Source organism: Diadema setosum, chromosome 16, assembly GCF_964275005.1.
Source record: "Diadema setosum chromosome 16, eeDiaSeto1, whole genome shotgun sequence".
NCBI lineage: Eukaryota > Metazoa > Echinodermata > Echinoidea > Diadematoida > Diadematidae > Diadema > Diadema setosum.
The window spans coordinates 31,000,651-31,025,934 of NC_092700.1; the positions used below are offsets into that span (position 1 = coordinate 31,000,651).

A 25,284-nucleotide genomic window follows, 5' to 3' on the forward strand; every position below is an offset into this window, starting at 1 on the left:
CAGCCGTCAGTTGTGTTACGAAGTTACTACTGTCACTATATTTTCATCGCCTTTTGTTTACCCATTTTATGAAGAAATAAAGCCGTAAATCATTATCATCATTTTCTTGAGATATCAAAGAATCGAATAAGTGGCCTTTCAACCCAGGAGTTGAGGATTTCGCCGCGAGAAAATGTGTTGCGGACTTGGAGCGGTGAGTTGTTGGTTAACATTAAATGCATCAAGTCACAATTGTGTACAGTATTCGTACCGTAGCTAGCGTAGCACTCGTACCGTACATCGCACTACATCACACTAGCTACAATAGCGTGTCGTAAATTACAGTAGAGTTTCTAGTGGTTCTACTACACCGACAAATAAAGCAATTGGATTGCGCAGTAAACAAACAACACTGTCATGACTGTTGTGTGTAGCGAGTTAATACTGTCCTATGATTGCTGAGCTGAGTTGAGAACGGATAATACAATTTTAAGCACTGTTAAGGCAGTGCAGTAGTCAGTACAATTTCCTACGAATCAAAACAAGTGTTTAAAAATGAACATAGACCCTACCTAACTGACGTTACACATGTACTACTACCATGGCATAGGCCTAAAGGGAACATAGTTTTACAGGTGATATTAATGGCTTATCTATTGGCCTGGTGGGTACGATGATGTTAGTTTTGAAGGGATGCTGGTTTCTCACATTAGACAAGGTACAAGAAACGAGAAAACACTCTTAACGGTTAGAGTCTAAGTAGGTCCTAAGTGTAACATTAGGATTAGCTACACGCAGCCGCTGTAGAGACAGCGGCTGCACCTCTATTCCTTCGCAGACGTTGTCATTTTTCAGTGTGGTTGTGCGACTCCTTCATGAATATCTTTATTAATCGTGGAAAACTAAAATACAAGGAATTATCGAAATCTATGATAATCATTCAATCGGTATGCGATTTTTTTGTTTAATTACGTCAAAAACTCACCGAAATCTGTGGCTGAAATCAGGGGCCCGTTTCATAAAACTTGTTATCAGTGACAACTGCCACATTTCTATGACAAATTTGCTCTCAGCCAATCAGATGCAAGGATTTCAGTAGCTTGTCACATCTATGACAACTTGTCACTGATGACAAGTTTATGAAACGGGCCCCAGGTCTGTAAACGTCCTTATTGCTTCACTCCTCATCTGCGTGTTATTATGAATGGCATTCACTCTCGTATACTACAACGTACAACGTAGGTAGTCGGAGAGGCGCCCTCTAGCTTTCCGACTACCTACGTTGTACGTTGTAGTATACGAGAGTGAATGCCATTCAAATAACACGCAGATGAGGAGTGAAGCAATAAGGACGTTTACAGACCTGATTTCAGCCACAGATTTCGGTGAGTTTTTGACGTAATTAAACAAAAAATCGCATACCGATTATTGAATGATTATCATAGATTACGATAATTCCTTGTATTTTAGTTTTCCATGATTAATAAAGATATTCATGAAGGAGTCGCACAACCACACTGAAAAATGACAACGTCTGCGAAGGAATACAGGTGCAGCCGCGTCGCTTCGCGACAGCGGCTGCGTGTAGTTAGTGTTACATATAATAACACTGTCTACATTTTGGTCTAAGAGTAGGAAGACTAAGTCCAGCCGAAGTCTAACGTTAGATTCTAACGTTGTCGTTGGCGTTAGTACATAGACATCGATTGGTTGAGATAAGGAGTCAGCTTTATAATTGGTAACTCTTTGCACGATAGACCATAGAGGGTCTACAATTGTAGACCTAATGTTCGAAACCATTTTATCAAAATCAAATGTTATAGAAGGCATTCAATTTTAAAAGACTCGAGAAGAATTCAAAGTTTATTTGATGAAAATCGGTTGTGACATGGCTGAAATGGTTCACCAACAAAGTCACATAAAACGATCATAATAAAAGGTGGGTCCCATCTTTAAATCATAATTAACCTGTTGAGGACAGGCTGATTTTTGCTATAACACGCCCGAGTAGGCGTATACTTGGGACTGCTCTTTCACAATTCATAAGTTCTCATTGTCTCAAAAAATCATCATCAAAAAATGTTGGAAACCTGAAGACCTTTCTCAACCAAAACTATACCATTTGTGGCAGTTTAGGAGATGGTAAAATTTTCTTTCAGAGATGATGCTGTTCTGTCCTCTAATTCCTTTCAGAGATGATGCTGTTCTGTCCTCTAATTCCTTTCATTTTTTATTTTTGAATGTCCCTCTGTCATCCCATCCTCCTCTGCTTCTCCGGTCTCCTGCGATGATGTAGTTGGCGTGCTGCGTCACGTCGGCAGCCTGTTCCTGCTGCTGCTCGGCATGCCCGTCCTGCAAGAACTCGACCTCGACCAGGATCGTGTATGGCCTCTTCCTGCTGGTCGGAGCCATAACGTCCGCTGTGTTCCTCCTCCCAGAGGTCGACGATGCCCTGAAACAGGTAGGCACCGCAGCGTGGTATTCAATTTGCCATTTAGAGCCACTATTGCACTACTGGCTGGCTCACCTAGTGGGCACACACCTTTGTTTGTGATGCTCATGGAGACAAACGCATAAACTGGAGAAGTTTTATCATAAGTTTTCCAGGGGTCTTTTCTTTTTTTTTTTCTTTTTTTTTACTTGTGGATGCTGCAAAAATGTGGGGGAAAAAAGAAAGAAAACAAAACAAGGACGGGAAAACAAGCTGTCTGTTCCTCATCAGACAATTCATATGATATTATAGAATGGGTCCAGAGAATCATGCACAACTGTAATTGTAGTAATAAAACTTTTGTGCCAAATCCACTCTGCAGAGTGCTCAAGATGCATACATGCTATTGTAGTGTAGAATACAGTTTGCACTGATGAATGAATGGGGGATCTAGCAGTTCCCGTCAGTGAAGGGGACAACCCCAAGTTCACCACCTCTGGACCACATGTACAAGATGCACGTGGATTCATTAGAGTTATCACTTACCCCTCATTCTTCTCCTTCCCCACGGCAGTCTCCCTTATTGTGCAAAAGTGCGTATGGGGTCAACCAGCTCATCCCGGCTGACGTCTGCGCCAAGCTGACCGGCTACCGCTCTGTTTACCGCGTCAGCTTTGGTGTGGCGTCATTCTTCTTCCTCATGGGGCTGATCATGATTCAAGTCAAGAATAGCAGAGATCCGCGAGCGCCAATCCAGAACGGGTAAGGTTTGATGAACCTCCCCCCCCCCAAAAAAAAAAAAAAAATTAAAAATTAAAGAAATAAATAAAAATAAATAAATAAAGGGGTGGGGGGGGGGTGCTTAACAGGGCAAGGGAATTATACAATAATGTAACACTAAAGGTTTTTGCGAAATGGCTATACAGATAATAGATTTGAATGATTTGTGTATGTTTTTATTGGTGCTGTAGTGTGTGTTGTTCCTGAATTGAAGGGTTTGTTGGACAGACTAACTTGAGCAGCATATCTGAGAAATTTACTCTTCTTTGTGTAGCAATTTTTGCCTTGGACTCTCTCTCTCTCTCTTCAGCATTTGATTCTTTCCAGTATCACTTTAATGCAGTTATTATCAGTTTTGAACTTCCCCTATGTAGATTTTGATCCCATACAAGATTTATGTACTTCTGGTAATTAGAGAATTCAGACCATCCAAGCTATGTGTGAACATGATTGTTGCAAGTATGCGTTAGTGTAGAACTGCAATTTGTCTGCTCTTGCCTGCTGTTTAGTGATCTGTTTCTTGTGCATCTGAAATATCAGCTTGTGTCTTAAAATCGTGATTTCTACACAGATTCTGGTTTTTCAAGTTCCTTGTGATGACGGGTCTCTGCGTGGCTGGCTTCTTTATTCCAGGTGGAGCTTTTGAGCAAGGTAACTCAACTGTGTCTCTGTCATGATTTGATTTAATTTGATTTGGTTTGATTTGATTACCACATATGCAGTGCATGAGTCTTGCACTCATGACTGGGTGGACTGTTCTAGCATATTTTATTTAGATGTATGGATACTTTGCATTACTGTAAAACGCAAAATGTTCGCAGTATGAAATTTTCATAAAATGGAGCTGATGGCCTTTTTCGTGGCATGAAATTTTCGCAAATTGCCAGTGACATTCAATGCATGGTGTCGGCAAGAACTTTCACCTGCAGTTTAATTTCGCAAATCTTGGCTCTGGCAAATTCTCAATATCAAAATACACATGAGCATTTCGTGTTTTATAGTACATTAATACATTTTGATGAGCAATAAATAAAAAGCAGATATAGCATGGATTATAATTAGGCATGCACAGATGTATCTTCTTTTCCTCAAGCTATGTTTGGATGAATCATCGCAGATAGTTTGCCCAAGTCATAGGGTGCTCCTCAATCCTGACTTTGGTGTCATTTCCTCCATAAAACAAATTCATCTGGCCAATATTTTCCCTTGCTTTTTTGTTTTGTCAATTTTATTGGGGGTTAAAGGGGAGGTGGTTACGAGTGCGAAGAAAGTAGTGACCTGTCCATCATAACTTTCATTCCGATTCCAGTCCAAACACTTGAAGAATTTTGTTTTTGCACTGTCTTTTGTGAGAGAGTTGTCTTGAATGCTACTCTTCAGTTTATTGGCCAGAGTTGAGTAATTGTCCCCGCCGAACGAGTTCGAGCAGGGGACTTTGAAACGGGCTCCGTACGTGTGTGTGTCCGTGTGTGTGTCCATGTGTGTGTGTGTGTGTGTCCGTGTGTATGTGTGTGTGTGTGTGCGTCTGTTTATGATCAAAATGTTCAATTTGCTACTTCTCTGTCATTTATGAGCCAATTTTGATTCTGTTTGCTTTATATGATAGCACTACATGGGAGCTGTGAAACTTCTACACAGAATTTCAGTTGTGACCAGTGACCTTGACCTTTGACCTATATTGTACATTTTGCTACAAAATGCTACTCCTTCGCCATTTCTAACCTGATTTCGATTCCGTTTGCTTTATGTGATGGCACTAGGTGAGGGCTTCAAAACCTCCACACAGAATTTTGACCTTTGACTTCTTTGACCTTTGACCTTGATTTTTGACCTAATTTGTACATTTTGCTACAAAATGCTACTCCTTCGCCATTTCTAACCCTATTTCGATTCCATTTGCTTAATATGTGATGGCACTAGGTGAGGTCTTAAAAACTTCTACACTCATTGATGCCAGTTCAAAGATTTACACTTCCGGCGGGGACATATATTACGCACCGCGTAATTTCTACTTTTCCTTATTTTCAGTATTTCTTTGACAGTGGAATCTAGTTCTACATACACACCAGATTCTCCTTTCTTTGTAAGTTTGAAAAACTACCCATTTATACCAAGGTTTAGGATAGTGTTTTCAAAGTCTTCTCTCAAATTTTAGCAGTATCTAAAATTTGCATAGCCAAGAATCTCATTATTCCTTTGTTCTTGTGAAAAACCCATGAGCATCGTTTTGAATGAAACATTTCAAGAAGATTGACTTAAGGGGTTGAAATTGCGATTTTGCTGCTCTGTGCACCCGACAGTATTCATGTACTTCGGCATGGTGGGAGCCTTCGCCTTCATCATTATCCAGCTGGTGCTCCTGGTTGACTTTGCCCACTCCTGGAACGAGAACTGGGTCGGTCGCATGGAGGAAAGCGAGAACAAGGGCTGGTACTGTGGTAAGTGTCCCTCCTAGTCAAAACAAATATCCGAAAGTCACCGTTTCAAATCCCAGAAACAACTATTATATTTTTTTTTTAATAGTTCCCTTCACCTATTATAAGGTGAGAGGTTGACAAGTTTGCTTTCTGTATTGAATTAAAATAACAATCATTACTAATTGCTTCAATTATATTTTTATGGAAGAAAAAAACATTCCCAATTGATTATGAAGCTTGGAAATCATATCTTCAGTATATGATTTTAGTGCAGTTATTCCTATGTAAACATGATTTATTATCATGTCTCTGAATTCAAGCTATCAAGATATTTCTCTAATTCAGATTTGTCTAGGTGCTTCAGTATACATCACTCTTTGAGATAGGTGTGTAGTACTGTCTTTTCTTGTCTGTTTATAGTTGTATTGCTCACCAGTATGACATATCCTTTAGCCCACAACTTTGCCATTCCCTTTCAAATGTTTGCATCATCATAACAAATTTTTCTCCATCTTTCAGTTCTGCTTTTCCTGAATCCACTTATTTGTTTGGGAAGAACTTTCCCTTTGGTCCCATCCAATCGCAAATCCCACAAGCGATAAGATCTATTTTGGGAGTTTCTTTCCCTTTTGTTGTCCGGGAATAAGGAACAGCTTAGTCACTTGGGAAAAGAGCATTCATGAACTGAAATATTGTGCTCGACTGGCCTGCTGTGCACAATGTATTCATACCCCAGATAAAAGTCTGTGCTTTCTGAAAACTAATTTCTGTAAAACACAATATTTTCCCGGCATGAAATTTTCACGAATTGGAGCCGACTGTCTTTTTTGGGGCATGAAATTTTTGCGAGTTACCTTGCAATTCAATGCATATAGTGTAGACAAGAACTTTCATGTACATTATAATTTCGCGAATCTTAGCACTCGCGAAATTTGCGAAATTAAAATGCATGCGAACTTTCCTCGTTTTACAGTACTACATTTGTGAATACTGTCCTCCAATGCCTTTCAAATTGTAAAATTCAAACAGGACATTTATGATAATGAGGAAGTTCTCTCTCTCTTTGTTTTCTATTGTTTTGTCTTTACCATTATAGCTCTGATGTCATCCACCGTTTTTATGTACCTGGCGGCACTCACTGGCATAGTTCTCTTCTACGTCTACTACATTGGCTCAGGGGTGAGACTTCAAGCATTGGCTAGTGTGACCCAGAGATTGGAACGAGATCAGTTCACCGTCCTCTTTAGATCATTCAGTGACAGTGGGTTGTAATTACCTTGTCCCCCAGCTGTGCTTGTGAATGTGTGAACATTGGGGAATAATTAACGACATGCCCCATAGCAGAAGCAATTTTTGTTTTTACTTATCTGTCATTGTTCTGCTGTTGTGTATGTTTATGTGTTTTATGTGTATTGTGTACATGTGTATCATGTTTTGACGGGGCATATTACCTCGTCCCAAATACATGCTCTCCTATTCATCCAATTAAACCTAGGTCAAGGAAGGTGAACATTCAACACATTTGTGACAAACTTGTCATTTTAATATTTTGCCTATTTTGTGAAAATGCAATCACACATTGTCCACATGTACTATCTAGACCTATTAGGAGAATCATGCATTATGGCGGAGGCATACCAGTCGCCATAGCGACATTTCTAGTTTGTTCTGTTGGTTTTTTTTGTTATTGTTGCTTCATGCCTTCCTATGCATTAAATGAGAACAGATAAGCCACTCGGAATTATACAATCAATCTCCTCTACCCCAAACAGGGACAGTGCTCGCTCCACAAGTTCTTCATCAGCTTCGCCCTCATCCTCTGCATCGCCATGTCCATCATTTCAGTGCTGCCCAAAGTCCAGGATGGTGAGTCTTCCATCCCTATTTCCCCCCCCCCCCCACCAATGTACCAGTAGAATATGATGCCTCCCCCTTTCTCTTCTACAAGTTAGTCTTTCCAGAAGATACAGTGGAACCTCTCGTATCCGGACAAGTCGGGACCGGGGCTCATCCGGATAAGGGATTTGGCCGGATACGGGAGACTCAATGCTTTATACATGTACATATACATACACATGTACTGATGTAGCCTGTACTGATGTAGCCCATTGTAGTACCACATGTAGTAATGTGTATACTGCAACCTTTTCATTGTTACACTCAGTAACAGACCCCAAAATAGAGGTTCGTGTTTGCAAGAATGAAATCATTTTTTTTTATAAATTCTTGGGATGATTTACCTAAATAATTATTAAGAAATGTATCAAGTATATGTAATTCCTTGTGTTTGTGTAGGAGATCTCAAGGAGTTGGGAATCCCCCTTTCCTCCCGTAATTATTAAAAAAAAAATCACGGCGAGATTGCGTCCGTATAATAGAGAGATCCGGATAAAGGGAGGCCGGATAAGAGAGGTTCAACTGTACTGTTAAATCTTGTATATAAGGTGGCTGTGCATAAAGACAACCTCCCTAACTTGGAATAAAAAAGGCAACCAAAGAATCAAGGAAAAGAAGAGAGGGAAGCAGCAAAGAAAAGGAAAGGAAAGTATCTTTCTGCCACCTGACAGGCAAAATGGAATCGAAGGTCAAAGTTCACTCGGGTTTCTGAAGTTTCCCTCACTTGCTTTTTTTCAACGACATGTAGGCTGTAGGTGCAATAGATTGGTCAACTTATGTAATGTGTGTATTTTGGGGTTCATAGTTGTTATTAACCCGTTCCGTATGGGAACCTGGTGGCTTGAGTATGAAGTCTATGGGCATTTCAGAATTCAGAATGGAATGGGTTAAAAGAAAATTGTTTGCTCTGCTCTCTGAGAGCTGGATTGCTTGGTAAAGGCACTGAAAGCCACAGGACTAAAGATGATCACATTCATTTGTAACTCGGTGAAGTCTGACAAACCTGTCTTTAATAGAAAAGATTATATCGGTATTTACTAGGTAGGCTTTAAAGCATTTATCTGCCATTTACAGCTGATTTTTCTGTATGAAGTGTCTGTTCTTTTGAAGGGGGGGGGGGGATGATAGGGGTTAGGGTTTTTAATACCCCCGCCAAACGAAGTTTGAAGGGGGTATATAGGAATCAGCGGACGGTCGGGCGGTCGGTCGGGTGGTCTGTCGGGCGGTCGGTCCGTTGCAAATCTTGCGTCGCGAACTACTTCCTCAGTTTTCAACCGATTCCCATAAAACTTGGCACAGATGTGTGCCTTGGGTTGTAGATGTGCAAGACGTATTTTTTGACAGTACTCAAAAGAACGTTGCCATGGTAACGGCATATTATGGGCAAAAATGGGTACAAATCTTGCGTTGCGAACTCCTCCCACAGTTTTTGATCAATTTTTATGAAATTAGGTACAGATGTTCATCTGAATATGTTAATGTGCAAGACACATATTTCCGCAGTGGCAAAAAGTGCGTTGCCATGGTAACGGCATGTTATTGGTAAAATATAGGGCAAAATGCTTCATGGCAAAACTGCTTCATCAGTGTTCTTCCAATTCTCATGGAATTCATATTGAATGTTTGTCTTAGGATATAGGTCAGCATGACACATTTCTTGACAGTGACAAAAAGTATGTTGCCATGGTAACAGCTCACATATTATGAGCCAAAATGATGGAAAATTTTGTGTTGCAAACTACTTCCTCAGTTTTTGCCCAATTTCCATGAAACTTGGTACAGATGTGTGCCTTTGGTTGTAGATGTGCAAGACGCATTTTTCGACAGTACCCGAAAGTATGTTGCCAGGGTAACGGCATATTAATGGCAGAAGATCAAGGAAAGATCTTGCGGATTTAACTACTTCCTCAGTTTTTTGACCAAAGCTTATGAAATGTTGTTTTGACCAAAGCTTATGAAATGTTGTTTGGCGGGGGTATAACCAGTCGCTGTAGCGACATATCTAGTTTTTTACTGATAAAGAGATCTGATGAAGTATACAAAATGCTTATGAATAAATGCAAGCATTTGACCTTTGACCCATCCACCAGCCATGCCACGCTCCGGCCTGCTTCAGTCTGCAGTCATCTCCCTGTACATCGTCTATCTGACCTGGTCTGCCATGAGCAACAACCCAGATAGGAGTAAGTTTCTTCTCGCTGAATGTCTGTGTGTTATATTCCTCTGTCAATTCCCTCTTGCAATCTATCCATCCTATCTATCTATCTATATATCTACAGTGTATCTATCTGTCTATCTATCTATCTATCTATCTATCTATCTATCTATCAAGATACTGGCATCTATCTTTCTATCTATCTGTCTATCTATCTATCTATCTATCCTATCTATCTATCTATCTATCCTTCCATCCTTCCATCCGTCCATCCATTCAACCATCTGATCTATCTATTCATCCTTCCATCCATCTATCTAATCTATATATCTATCTATCTATCTATCTATCTATCTAACTAGCTGGCTAGCGAGTTTATAGATAGATAGACAGACAAATGTTAATCATAATATAGTATGATTCTTTCTTTTTTTTTCATTATTGGGCCATTCTCCGATAAAGCGTGCAATTACCGTTGTAGAAATGACAAAAAATCAACATCAGAGATTTCATTTATTTTTTATTATTTCAGAAACTTCAATCCCTTAGGAATACAAAACAATCAATGGGTGATTTTTGAGAGCCCATACTTTTCCTAGAAACATTTCCAAACGTAGAGTCCTTTTTTTTTGCATAATCACTATTATCAAAACCAAATATCAGATACGTTACCAGAGGTAGCATCACAAAACTGTTGATTGTCTGCTTATTTCTTGCTTTAAAATGGCAATGATAATGTAAAACTACCAGCTTAAACATCTACAAGCATCGTTGAAACATTTTGGAGTCAGCTTTGATCTAATCTGTAATAAGAATGATCGTAATCTATAAAATGAAGGCTAAATAAAAATCAAGAACATGTACATATTTTGGCTTGAAATACGTTTCCCTAATCTAACTTTTTACCTGCATTTGAATTACAACAATAATCTCATTGATTATGTATGCAACTTTATGAACAAGTATTATACCTCTCATAAAGAGCAAATGCCAGGAAACATCTCTGTCAGATTAAATACATTTCGGATCGAAAGCAGAACGGTGTGTGGTAACGTATCTGACGCATCAGACGTTCCGTTAGTATACAATTTTAAACCCAACACCAATCATGCCAATATATTCATTTTAACTTGTAAGAAAATCACAATATGATTATTTTCGTTAAAACACAGCACTTCTAAACGTAAAAAAAATGTTCTCGTCATCGATAGAAGATTAGATCATTCTTCAATAAAACTTTGAGATGTACGTAAAATACGAGTCAAGCAGGCACAATTCCACAATGCTTCTTTTCTGATATAATTCCGAAATTTTGTTATTATGATACACGGAAGATGGTAAGAATGAAATTGGAAAAGATATAAGCAAGTGATAAATATAAATTCAAATTCCTTTGTTCCTGTCTGTAACAAATTAGGTCTGAAGAACCAATAAGCGATAGTAACGTATCTGACAAAGTATTTATGTTTATTGACATAATAAACTACCAATTTACATCAAACCCCGATCACTCAAACATATGATTCAAAAACCTGATGCAAAACGTTAGAAATTGTTAGACATCTATTCCTATCGATATTTTCAGAACATAAACCTGCAACGAAGGGAGTGATCTTGACTTTAACCATAATACTATTCAACCCCATTTTATGTAAATAAGATGCAACATTATAATGAAAGGTAATAATGAAAGGTAGACTGTTCATGTAGTTGCGTTTGCTGTGAAGTTGAAAAAAAAAGGTGGGTACCAAAACTCAGCCTCTAAAGTCTTTCTATGTTATTGTGGAACATAACACGCACACAGGCACACACACAAACACAACAAAGCTAAAAGAAAATGAATTTGTAACATGTCTGACGGCACTTTTTGTAAATGCCACAATAAGTGATAGTACATTTCTGGTTTAGATGAGTATAGGTTTTAACCTTTTGCAAGATAATTGAAATCCACTTACACGAAATACTTTACAGCATATAATAACTATATGAAGAATTAAGTATTTACTTCATGAAAACAGCCCCGAAGTGACTGAGATGTCCAAAATAAAGTACAAGAAAGATGTCCAAATAAAAGGAGATGAGCCACCACATTTTGTTTCTTTTACTTTTTTGTTTCTTTTACTTTATATTGGACATCGGCCACTTCAAAACCGATTTTCTTCAAATAAACTCCTAATTCCTCTTAGAACTATCCTTTTAGCAAGTCATAACAAGAGAGCCCGTTGTAAACCGGTTAAATCCGCGCGCAAAAGCGCGGATAACCTTCTATTTTGTTGGTAACGTATCTGACACTTTTGATGGTAACGTATCTGATGTGCCGTTACCGTTCTCATATTATTATCTACTAAAATATTCATTTTCTCAAAAATTTTTTGTTGCGTGATTAATCATTGCCTAAAGTATTCAAAAGTATCTGAGCTTCGTTTTTATTTACAGCATACTTTTTTCAAAATGAATCAAAGTTTAAGTAACGTATCTGATGTCAGCTTATCGTAACATGAGGCTTCCGCGGCTTCGGATCAGTATATTTATTTTGTAACTAGAGATTCAATGAATAAATCATGGTTCCATGTATGCGTTAGGTTGACTTTGTTTAACACACGAAATTACACTGCCATGCGGCATTTCTTTGATCTTCTCTCAAGAGTCTGAAAAAAGGGTAACGTATCTGACTGCGATTTGGCGACATGATATAAATTATCTCTTAGAAAAATCTCAAAACATCATATTGTTATGTAATATTATTTTTCATTCAGGCACTCGAGGGGCAATGTAATGAGGTACAAAAGATTTGATCTGAATGATATGTTAACAAGTAACAACTTGTTATATGAACACTTCCTGTCCTGGCGACATGGGGTTTTTAGGGTTACATCAAACTTCGAATCATAATTCTAATATTATCCCGGACGTCCCAATAGCTTTATTGGTATTTATTTTACAGGTCTGACCCCTCAGATGAATTTAAGCAAAAAAATTGATTTCTGAGGGACAAAATATCGATTCAAACTGTATAAACATGCTGGCGACACGAAAATCGCAGTTTTGCACGCTTTATCGGAGAATGGCCCTATTATAATGCAAGCAACAAGTTTTGACATTTGCGGTCGATGCATTATGACATTTGTGGTTAATGCTGGGATCCACCTACAGCCACCCACCAAGTTTCATCCCATTTAACAGACAGACAGATGGACAGATGAACAAACATTTATCAAATTATAGTGTGATTCTCTGAGTTTTTTGTTGTGTTTTTTTTTTTAATATTATAATGCAATCAATGAGTTTTGACATTTGTGGTTGATGCATTATGACATTTGTGGGTAATTCTGGGATCAACCTTTAGCCACCCACCAAGTTTCATCCCATTTAACAGGCAGACGGACAAACATTGATCAAATTACAGTATAATTCACTATTTTTCATTATTTAAGCAATGAGTTCTGGCATTTGTGGTAGACGCATTATGACATTTGCAGTAAAACTAGAAATTTTGAGATTTGTGGTCAACATGTTATGACATTTGTGGTTAATCAGATTTTGACATTTTTGGTTGACATGTTATGACATTTTTGGTTGACATGTTATGACATTTGTGGTAGTTTGGACAGTAGTGGATGATTATGACATTTCATGGGAGGTGTTGCGAAGAGTTTCATGAGAAGTTTCTTGGGAAGTTTGCGATCACATTGACAAAACTTCGGGATCCTAAAGATAGTGACCTTTAACTTCGCAATCTTTTGCCAGTGTGACCGCAGCTTATTTGTCTGTTAGTATTTCTGTTTGTTTTTCTGTATGTCTGTCTCTTTCTGTTTGACAGTTAACAGTCTATTTAGTGTGGCTAGCTGGTATGAAATGCAGAATGTGCATGTGATGCATATAATACTGTATACACCATTTATTTAACAAGTCTAAATCTTTGTGAATCTGGACTTCTAGACGATTTCGCGAGTGCATAAATTTTGCGCTCTTGAAGTACCGTACTGAAGTGAGATATGTATATGATGCACCACGCGCTACCCCGGGGTATCGTAGTAACCCGGGGTACCACGTTGTGTAGCGCCATCTCACGTTCACTCGAGTACAACCGCAGAGTTACTGCATTACGTATGCGCACTGTACTGACCCGTGGTATGGTGCGATACTCAGTATAGCGCTTCATGCACTGACTACACGCACTATTATAATAGCCCGCTAGCTGTGCCAAAGTTACGATCTCGTAGACGTAGTTTCGATCCCGTAATTTTGTAAGCTTTGTGCACTTTGTGCCGAACAAAATATCCTTTCGCAATTAGGATCAAGCTGCAAAAATGCCAGCAGGTGATGGGGGCTATGCCGCACTGAAAGGAAAGGGCCGGAAAAGAAGGAAAATTTCCAGAGAGGAGAGGCTGGAAAACGCGAGGCTTCGCGCCACTCGGAAGTTGGGGAAGGAAGGGGCCGCCGATGTTCTGGAGGTGTTTCAGAAGGCCAGTGACGCCGGGGATAGTTACTCATAACGTTAACAAGGGATTAATTGAGAAAACTACAGGATGAAGAGGGTTTTTTTTTACAAGAACAATGGCCATAATTGAATGTTGAAGAATTCATCACACACAAAAAAAATTAATTTCCCACTTTTTGGTAACCCAGGGTACAGCCCTAAAAAATAATAAATAATTCAACAAAATGGCCGATTTTTTTCTGGTACCCCAGGGTACCATTTATGTCATCATATGCGTATGTCACATTCATGTCGGAATTGGAGTCATTATTCTCGCAAATAGCACCTGACTCGCAAAAAATAAAAACCTCGCAAAATATTTGACATATACAGTACTAGATTACTTGTGAATTTGGATGCGTTCCTAAAACCTGCTTTAATCTGTTATTTTATCTGTGCTTTTATCTGTCCTCGTTCTTGCCCAGCCTGCAACCCCAGCCTCGATCAGATCATCAACAATCAAGTCAATGCCACGGCTGTGGATTCGAACGTAGGCTCAGCGGAGAACTGGGCCAGCTTTGCCGTCTGGCTAATCTGCCTCTTGTATGCCTGGTGAGTACTGTTGCCATGGTGATAGTCAAAAGGGGCGGGGGATGGGGTGAATGGGAATGAAAAGCCCCTTCCACTTTATGGATGTTACATGGGTGGGTCTTCAGAAAATAAAACAGAACAATCTTTTCTCTTATCTTGTGCACAGTTTGGCACCAGCTGTAGTATGCATGAACCATATTATCCATGGTGCAGTACCCCCGTCTTTCCCCCTTGGTAGGTTGTGTAATATATCAACATAGAAACACCCCTGCCACGTTATTTTTGCTCAAAACTTTTCTGTTAATTTTGATTATACCCCCGCCACACGTAGTGTGAAGGGGATATATGGGAATCACCGTGATGTTGGTCGGGCTGGCGGTTGGGCGGGCGGTCGGTCGGTCTGTTGTAAAATCTTGCGTCGCGAACTCCTCCTACAGTTTTGAAGCAATTTAAATGAAACTTAGGGTAAATGATGATATGGAGGTATAGATGTGCAAGACATGTTTTTTGTGTTTGTCGGACAATGCGTTGCTATAGTAACCATTACTTTTTCCAAAACCTTGTGGATTGAATAACTTCCATAGTATTTAAGCAATCAATTTCAAAATTGGTGTCTATAATGATTTATAGGTGTAGTTATGCAAGACACTCTTTGTGATTGTACTTGACAAAGCGTTGCCATGGTAATCGTATGTTTTCTTTGAAACCTTGTGAGTGAACAACTTCCACAGTTTTGAAGCAATTGAAATCGAATTTCGTAGGCATTATGGCCTTGAGGCATAGATGTGGAACACATAATTTTTGTATTTGTCAGACAAAGCGTTGCCATGGTAACCATAATTTTACCAAAACCTTGTGGATTGAATAACTTCCACATTGTTCAAGCAATTAAGGTCAAATTTAGTATGTATGATGATCAGGAGGTGTAGTTATGCAAGATACCAATGTGTTGTATTAAAATATAAGAAAAATGTGTTGCCATGGTAACCACTCATTTGTGTATCAAATTGAACCATTTAATCCATGAAGGTGAAATTTGGTGTTTATGATGCTCTTTTAGTGTAGTTTTGCAAAATGTCCTTTGTATTTGTATTGGACAGTGCGTTGCCATGGTAACCACATTTTTTTTTTTTTTTTTTTTAATCCTGTGGAGTGAACTTCTTCCACAGTTTTCAGGCAATTGAAACCAAATTTGGTAGGCATTATGGCCCTGAGGTATAGATGTGGAACGCATAATTTTTGTGTTTGTCACACAAACCGTTGCCATGGTAATCACAATTTTACCAAAACCTTGCAGATCGAATAACTTTTCCATCATTCAAGCAATTAAAGTCAAATTTAGTATGTATCATGATCTAGAAGTGTAGTTTTGCAAGACACCAATGTGTTAGTTTAAGGAAAATGTGTTGCCATGGTAACCACTCATTTTTGTATCAAAATAAACCATTCAAGCTATGAAGGTCAAGTTTGGTGTGTATGATGGTCTTTAAGTGTAGTTATGCAAAATGTCCCTTGTGTTTGTATCAGACAATGCATTGCCATGGTAACCACACTTTTTATCCGAACCTTGTGGGACTCAGTGTCAACTCTGTAATTGTACAGTAAACTAAAATTATTCTGTTTCCAATTCGACAAGTGCACAAACTTGGTATTAACGTCATTGCCCTCATGACAACACATACTATAAAGCGACACTAGGGGCGGGGGTATTAATCACCTTCAGTGATAATTCTAGTTTTAAGAGAAAAATATATCTTTTGTTCTTTTGTCTAAGAAAAGATACACATTGTTTCAAGATAATTCAAATGTCAAATACTGATAGTGTGTAGTTGACACATGAAAACTAGAGGAGAAATAAGTGAGTTGACAGAATCAGAACTTCATCAAAATATAACGTCAAGAATGGCCGAGGAGGTGTGAAACTAGTATTTGCCCCCATGCTAGTAGTTTTGTTGCCTTTTACACTTTATTGCCATGATAAAACTGGTGATTTTTTTTTTTTTTTTAATTCTTTCACTCCTTCCCATTTCCTCTGCAGTATCCGCACTGCCAGCACCAACAACGTTGGCAAACTCACCGGCAGTGAGGTAAGAATTCAAAATTCTCTCCTAGCTTTTTCGTTCAAGCCTCCCAACTTCTGTTCACCCCATACTAATATTCCTCCCATCATGTAACAGATGGCGCTGTTCACTTTGCAATCTGTCCCACTACTGATTCGTGTGGCACCTTACTGTGACTTGTTCTTCCACCCAACCCCCACATCCCCCCCCCCCAAAAAAAAACCTTGATTTTAGCATTTCGTTTAGTGTTACTGTGTGAAGTGAAGACATGTCTTTGCAAGAAAAGCAAACAAGTTTTAGAAGTCAGTCAGAAGACATGCATACATACATACATATATATATATACATGGGACTGAGAAGATGCAGTAACGAAGTTTGTCCGCTCATGTGCGTACCACTTTGAGTTTTGGATGTCATTAAAGAATTTGGGACAGTCTTGATTGTGGCGCAACTCAGTAATCAATACAGCTAGCTATTAGAGGTAAAGAAACTTTTATGGTACATACCACATGGCATACAACTTACAGAGTAGTAGCTTGTCACTTGGGTTAACACTGTCAAATACGTAGTGTCCTTCCATTCAATTAAGCATTCGTGCATGTATTTCTAATACAGTAATAAATAGTGATTGTGTGAGTGGAAAAAATAGAGACAAAGTAACAAACGAATTGAATATGTACAGTAAAATGTACAGTAAGTATCGTATACATGTTGTATAAGTAGCAGAGTACTGGTAATACCCTTCAGTTTGCCCAGTGATACGAGTTCTAGGTAGCACGCTTATTGTGGACATGCTGTAAAAATTGAGATATTTGCATGAGTAATTTTTTGTGCTTGACTCGAATAAGGTAAATTTCACATGTTTTTATTTCTGCTGAATCAAAATATAATAGTGTTACATTAACATGTAACAAGCACAAAAGTTGTGTGTTCTGTTTTCTTACTAGTTATGTGTCGTGGGAAATGTGCAAAAAACAGGACCTTTTTGGGGAAAGCTTTGCCAGATTATGATAAGTGAATAAGTACTTCTTGCAATTGGTGAAAGTTATTCTGACCTGTACAGTAAGAGTGGAAATTGCACAAGATTGACTTGCTACTGCATTTATTTATCTATTCTTTTTTGGTGTTTGGCCAGTGTCAGTTAATTTTGCATGTTAATGACATTGTAGATGAGTATTATTTTGCTCACATATCATTCCTTCCTTCCCGTATCCCCCTGTACTAATTTTCACTTTAGGTCAGTGGATCACAGAAATTCCGCCGCACAATATAGTCCGCAGTTGGGGCAGTTTTATCAGCTTTTTTTTTTTGTTGAAAACAAATTTGTCCCAATTCCACATTGTATTACTGCACATGTGTCTATTTGCAGGAAAGTTGAAAATACTGTTTTGTTTTTTTTCACCAAAATATGCTTTTTCAACCCCCAGAATACTGCAGTCATGGTTACAGAGTTCGCATCCCTGACTCTTGGCTACCTTCAGTTACACAGGGGGGCATTTCATGAAGGAACTTGTCGGATAAAATATCTGACAAGTCAATTATATCCGACAAGTTATGAGAAATTCTTTAGTCTGATTGGCTGATTTCTCTGAACTTGTCGGATATAATTGACTTGTCGGACATTTTATCCGACAAGTTCCTTCATGAAATGCCCCCCTGTTCTGATACCCCGTGTCCTGGAATGGATACTAACAAACTTTAGTACCACCATGCGATTTTAGTATTTAGGAGTAATACACATTTTGTATAGCCCATCGCATAAGCACGTATACGTGAGCAGTGCATATGAAGAGTTTGTTTGCAAAAACCGATAAGTCCATATTTGCCAAATGGAGATATTTGCGATTAAAGGTCAAGAAAAATAAAGAGAATGATAAGAAAATTTTTGCTTGTTTTGACCATAACTTCCAAAATATACCTTTATATGTAGTGACCAATGTATCATTTAAAAGGTATTATTTTGTACGTTATGACAGAGGTCGTACTTCAAAATCTTCAAAAATGGACTTATTGGTTTTTGCAAGCAAACCCTTCATATGTTTACACAGTTGACCTACCACCTTGATGAAATCTGAGATCTTAATAGTACTGGTAGCCCTGAAGACGGATGAAGATCAATTAGTGATGATCCAACTACGACAGCAAGCCTCTTTTTATTTTATATCCTCTTAAAAACTCATTGCTTCTTCTGACATACACTTGTGTTTTATCTCCTCCTTGATAATCTGTATTGAATTTCTGTTTAATATGCCCCCTCTTTTCTTCTCCTCCTTCTTCTTCTTGTGCATAGTTTGGAGATGTAAGTTGATCACCACTCTGAGAGTGGATTCTCCTTGTTTTCCCCAAAGATGTCATTGTGGGTCTCCACATTTTCATACGACATACGATGTATACACATTTCCACTCATCCAATGTGACAGTTCCAGAATGTTTGTCAGCCAGATAGTGCAACATCCTCTCCACACATTATGAAGAATACATTGTTCACATTCCACACATGCCAGTCCTGAATTGAAGTACAAAGCTGAAGGCATTCATTTGTCTGTGCGTATGCTGTATCAGTATGTGGTTTGGTATTTATCTCAAGTTAATACATGAAACTCGTTCTCATTGTTGAGAAGAGGTATGGTTTATAAGGTAAGAAGCTATTTGAAGTGTCTTACAGCTAGACTGAGGCAAGCAGAGAGCCCCGCAACATTCCCCGTCTATTTTATTTTTAGCCGCAGATTGCCCTGCACAGATGCAAACATATGGGACTATGTGGTTGTTTTGACATTCTGTAAACTTCATTTACATACGTGAGTGTCCAGCGTGAAGGTTTCATGGCAAAATATCAGAGGACTACACACATGAAAAATTCATTATCAACAGTTGTACAACACACCCTGTTTTCCATAATACCCGCCCCTCCCCCTCATATGCTGACCATACGTGTAGTATTCCTTATATGTCTGTGGTTGGACATTTCACAAAAGAATGCAATGCAACAACATCAGATATTAACAGAAAGCTTGTTAGACTTGACCCATGCATTTAGTATGATGAAAATTGTTCAGGCTGCATTGGCAATGTTTATACTGTAGTGAATGCCCAAGGCATACAAACGCTGCACGAAATAGTAAGTACCCACTCTGACAGTACGCATGCTATATGGTTGGTTTCTGATGATTCAGATCAACTCTACTATTACTTTGTGAAATGGCATATTATTTGATTTTTCGTTAGCCTTGCTGAATTGTTCCAGTGATGTGAACCCCTCTGGAAATTATATATTGAAGCAAGAGATGTTTGTATGTGTGCCTCCTAATGTATAGCTTTGATCATGAGTTACCTACTTCAGCAACCATTTCCACCTCCCCTTCCTGTACCCCCCCCCCCCCTCCCCCACCCATTTCAGTAGGTAGTATTGCCATTTATTGTACCCTTTGGGCTTGTATATCTCCACACATTATTTGATAGGAATACATAAGATGCCCAGGCAGTCCTGTTTTTTTTTACCGAGGGCAATGCAACAAAACATTATTGGGATTTGAAATACCCTTGCTTTTTTCCCCTGTTAAATTGCTATTTTTCCTGCTTCTGGACCTGTAGTGAATATCATGAATGTTTGCCACAGTAGACATGTTTTTATGGTAGTGACTTTTCTCTCTCTCTCTCTCTTTCTTTTTTGTTATTTAAGTTTGGTTGCCGTAAGTTAGTTAGGGTGATTCTGAAAGGAAATTAAGATAAAGAATTTGTAGCTGAAGTTAGGTTAAGATGGTACATGATGTATTATGTAGGTCATGTTTTAAACCTGTGATGGAAATAGAGTGATTGAGCGGCTTCAGGTGTTTATTGTGTGTGTCTCTGTATAGATCTGTAGATCAATCATCATCTAATGTGTTCTGAGAAAGAATAGTTTTTCCCTCCTTTTTTTTTCCAAATAAAAAATTGATAGATCTTCCTTTGTTCTGTCATACAGTTCATAAATCTGCATTCGCTTCATTGTCCAATCGTACACAGCTGCAGGCAATGCAAACGTTACTCTTGACAAACAGACACAGAATGATTTCAAAGTTTAAATATTGGTTGAGGAGCAGGGGAGTCATTAGTCGGCCATGTCAATAACAAGAAACCACACACACAGTTTTTTATTAATAGGCCGTGTCAAGGTACAGTTGCCCTCATGGTTTCTGACTCATGCTTTGTGTTCACCCAAATCATGTTTCTGAAGTGGTAGTACTGTGCTTTAACCCATTGAGGACGGACTAATTTTGCTGTAACACGCATTTCCCATCTAGACACCTGCCCGAGTATTCTTGGGACTTATCTTTAAATGGGTTAATAAATACTGAATCACTGTTGCCTATCATTGGTGTGTCTAATTTCATAAGTGTGGTCGTGCGGTTCACCTGTGGCCATCGGTGCAGCCATGTCATGCAGAAATCCTGTCTAGTGTCAATTTAGAGATCACCACAACTCGTCCGGAATCACCTGCCCTTCTTTCCTTTTTTTTTTTTAATGATTGGTGTGGGATTTGGGTGTCTGATGATATCATTACAAACCCAGTTTTAATGTGGGGATACTTTGTAATGTGGCTTTGTGGATCCTGTGTTTTCTTGAACAAGCGAACAAACACTGTGTTCGTGGCACCATAATATATATCATCGCTGGGGTGACAAGCCCTTGTATCTGCAATTTTGGTGAAAATGACTTTTTTTGATTAATGGTCAGATAATCAGTGAAGTGAAGTCCTGTCCAAATCCAATATGTCTTTCCCCAAAAATGAAGCCACCACGGCATGTCAAAGGAATGTCTCTCCCATTGGATACAGTGCTTTGGCAGCCATGTTTTTTTGCTCTCCTGAACATTTGACATTTTGTAGATACGAGATACTTCTATCCCTTTACATACAGATTCAGGGAGAAATTTTCACAAGGAAATACACAAAAAATTACTTTTTCTACTAACTCCATAGCGCTCTAATCTTGACCTAGCCCTTCAAGCAGGCATGTAAAAGAGTCTTTGCCATAACATATCTTAGTAGCAGTCAAGGAAGTGTATACTTTTCATACAGAGATGAAGATATCGTTGCTGGGGTGACAAGACCTAAACTGTATCTGCAATTTTGGTGAAAATGACTTTTTTGCATTTTTGGTCAAATAATCAGTTAAGTGATGTCCTGTCCAAATCCTAGATGTGTTACCCCAAAAATGAAGCCACCACAGCATGTCGAAGGAATGTCTCTCCCATTGGATACAGTGCTTTGGCCGTCATGTTTTTTTGCTCTCCTGAACATTTGACATTTTGTAGATACGAGGTCTTGTCGCCCCAGCGACGATATACAAAAGTAGTCATTGTATTACATAGCATTCGATCATAGAAAGGTCAATATATGGTGGTGCCCTGGCACAGAGTATACATTTCATATTGACATAGTCACACATGCATGAGGTAGGAGCCAATATTTTATTGGGGGAAATCACAATCATTTTCTGTGAAACGTTGGACGTGGTGCGCATGCAAATACCAGATACTTCCTTTTCTGCAGAAAACAATACATTATTCTCTGTACAATGTCAACCTTGTCGCCATGTAGATTTTGTATTTGCAGTGTTTGGCATGTACACAACAAAATGTACCCCAAACTTTTTTAACAGCATTTGAACCAAAAGGTGTTTACATCTTGTGCATAACCACAATGACGTAGGTACTTTCTAAGTATTGTCCCTCCAGACAGCATTGTGTATCATGCTTGTCAGTCGTCCTCTAGTTGTTGTTTTTTTCTTTTCTTTTTTTTCATGGGTGGCAAGAATAAAGATGGGATGGTACTTCTGTATTCTTTTGTGAATATCCTGTTTTGTGATTTGCATCTCAAGGCTCGTGACAAAAATGTTCAAACTGTGGTTCAACTTTGAATCACATAAAATATGGTTTCGTTAGCTTAACTCATGACATTAGAATGCTTGTGCCCAACTTGCGGCCAGCATGTACACATGATACTACGTGAAGGCTATAATGCACCAGACGAGAAGTTCCATGCACTCCCACCGAGGGGGCTATACTGCATGCGTATCTCTGGATGCCCATTGAATGAATTGACCACAACTGAGTGTTGTATGATCATACGATGTTTGCATCTGGATGTGGGACATATAACGCAGTAGACAGTTCATGTAACAATGCAAAGGTGGGCTCTTTTCCCCCTCATTATACCCCCTTAACTCTTCTCGGACCATTCATTGCCTCAATATGCAATTGCCATTGTACAGAGTCATCTTACCTGTGAAACCTGGCAAGCGGTGTAAAGTCTATTTAAAATGGGAATATCAGGGTTTTGGAGAAAATAGGTGAATAACTGAGCTCTTTTCAGAGCTAATGTTTGAATGGGTTGAAGGGTGCCTGTGACTTCTTCAGACTCTGGGGTATCTGGTGAATATCAAATCAGTATTCTGTAAAGGTCAATGTCAACACTTCAATGAGTTTATTGGCAATTACGGTATTATTTCATGTGGGCAACTCCCCGTTGGCACTAATACTGCATGTCGGCTTGACAGTGTTCATTTTCCATTCATCCACAGGCATAATAATAGATTATATCTCTCCTCATGATATTAAACCGAAATTCAAACTAGTGTACCTACTGCCAAATCCTAAGCTTTAAGTCTAATTTGAGCAATCTTTGCAAAACTGCATCTAGAACTATTATAAGTTTTTTGTTTTTTATAGTTATTATTGTATTATTACCACTATGTCAGTACATATCATCATTAATATCATAAGATTTACAGTGTATTTTGATTTATGGATTGTAGGGCTACATGTACTTTTGGTATAATCAAAGTTTGATCACTGTTGACTCTTGATGTCTATTATACTCAGAAGTATAATTTCAATATAGAACAGGCAAGTCACCCAGCTATTATTGCATTGCTAAGTTCCCTTTGGGGTAGTTTAGAAGGCGAGTTGTATCATCTATCCGTCTTAGGGTGTAGTATCAACATCGTGAAGCGTATCTGTGATCAGAGAAGGAAGCGGATTGGGATTATGCTAGATCTGATTGTGATGTGTAGCTCTGAGATTGTAGGATGTATTTAGATGTGAAACTGTATATGGCAGTGAGTAGGCTCGATATACACAGCCTTGTTTAAACATGACTCAGGAATAAAGATTTGTGTCATAGCCGGGTGAGACAGATGATGATCTATCTGTAGCAAGGAAATGATGATGCAGACGTACCGAACAGGAAGCGACATTTTAGTCTTGCTCAAAGGGTGTAGTTGTATTTTTTAATTTCTTTATATTTTCCCCTCATTTCCCCCCTCATTCTATGTATACTTTGTATGTGTAGTAGTGGCAGTGAGAATGTATGGGCTATTCATATGTCCTGCAAGGAATTAGAAAGGTGTGAAAACTTAGCCATGTTGCCGATAAGGTGACATTTTGAAAATTGTCAACGCACCTTCTGTAGGACAAAAATGTGCGTAGGGGACTTCTCAAAAATTTTCCGAGGCACCTTTGGGAGTATGAGCAAGTGAAAAGGCAACATACTAAAACTGACCAAGACGTGAATGTGCCAGTCCCTTTTTATCTCTAACAAGGTGCCCAGGTGAGTTTTGAGAAGATGGAATCTCATCTTCTTGATTTGAGAAATGCGCCTGGTGACTTGTAAGAAGCTACCTTGTTGTCCTGATCAAGGTGCCTCTAGTAGAGTTTTATCAAGTTGCCATCTCACATTATCATGTAGAACAAAAAGCCAAGGAGAGTATGGGGAAGTCACCTTCTTCCTTGTTATCCTGGAAGAAGATGCCTCCACAAGTATGAACAAGGCACCTTGGCCCCTAGGTGACTTTGTAGAACTTGTCTTTTTGTCACAGAGCAAGGTGCCTCAATGCTTTCTGCATTCATGTTTTAAGCTTCTGTAGAGAAAGGAATCAGTAGCCATGTCTTTGAGGTCAGAGTTGTCATTACATTCATGCATTCTTTAAAAACTTAATTAACATGCAGTTAGATAACATTTAGTGTTGTACACATGCATATATAATTCATTAGGACACTGCTATACATGCTCATGATTTTTTTTTTTTTTTTGGTAATACATATTTTCTTGCTTCCTCAAGTGAGCTCACTGTTGTTTCTCATGAACTCATTTGTGATCTAGGAAAACCTATCCTACGGTACCACAGAGGTAAGGACAATTGTGAAGGAGAACATCCTCTCCACATGAGCACTCTGGCTCTTTCTGTGCCTGCCTCCCTTTAACAGATAATCTGTTTCCCTGGTAACGCATCATTCCCTTCCCTTTGCTGCAGCAGCGTCATCATTGCTCATCACCGGTTGCCAAGGCAACAACTGCAGGTGCCATGGGTTTATCCTCATTAACTTCATCGTCGATGTTTGTGTCATGCTTACTTTTCAAGATTTAGATGACTTGGGGGGGGGGGGGAATGATGGTGGAGAAATATCCTATGGAAATACTGTACTTCGACTTCCTAGGATTTAGCCTAGTAGTGATGTTTATTACATCTTCTACTAGGAAACAAAATATAAACAAAACAAAAAGGAACATGTGCTTC

The 25,284-nt window shown here is 38.8% G+C and overlaps 1 protein-coding gene across 1 annotated transcript in view; it reads left to right on the plus strand.

The window, feature by feature from the left end:
• Positions 1-25,284, plus strand: part of LOC140240073 (serine incorporator 3-like) — a 36,598-nt gene continuing 11,314 nt past the window's right edge. The window contains exons 1-10 of the mRNA XM_072319882.1: positions 1-193; positions 2,276-2,440; positions 2,985-3,172; positions 3,762-3,841; positions 5,491-5,628; positions 6,704-6,786; positions 7,380-7,473; positions 9,594-9,686; positions 14,564-14,690; positions 16,708-16,756. Of these exons, the coding sequence (XP_072175983.1) occupies positions 173-193; positions 2,276-2,440; positions 2,985-3,172; positions 3,762-3,841; positions 5,491-5,628; positions 6,704-6,786; positions 7,380-7,473; positions 9,594-9,686; positions 14,564-14,690; positions 16,708-16,756 (1,038 nt within the window). The 5' untranslated portion in view covers positions 1-172. The remainder of the gene's footprint in view (positions 194-2,275; positions 2,441-2,984; positions 3,173-3,761; positions 3,842-5,490; positions 5,629-6,703; positions 6,787-7,379; positions 7,474-9,593; positions 9,687-14,563; positions 14,691-16,707; positions 16,757-25,284) is intronic.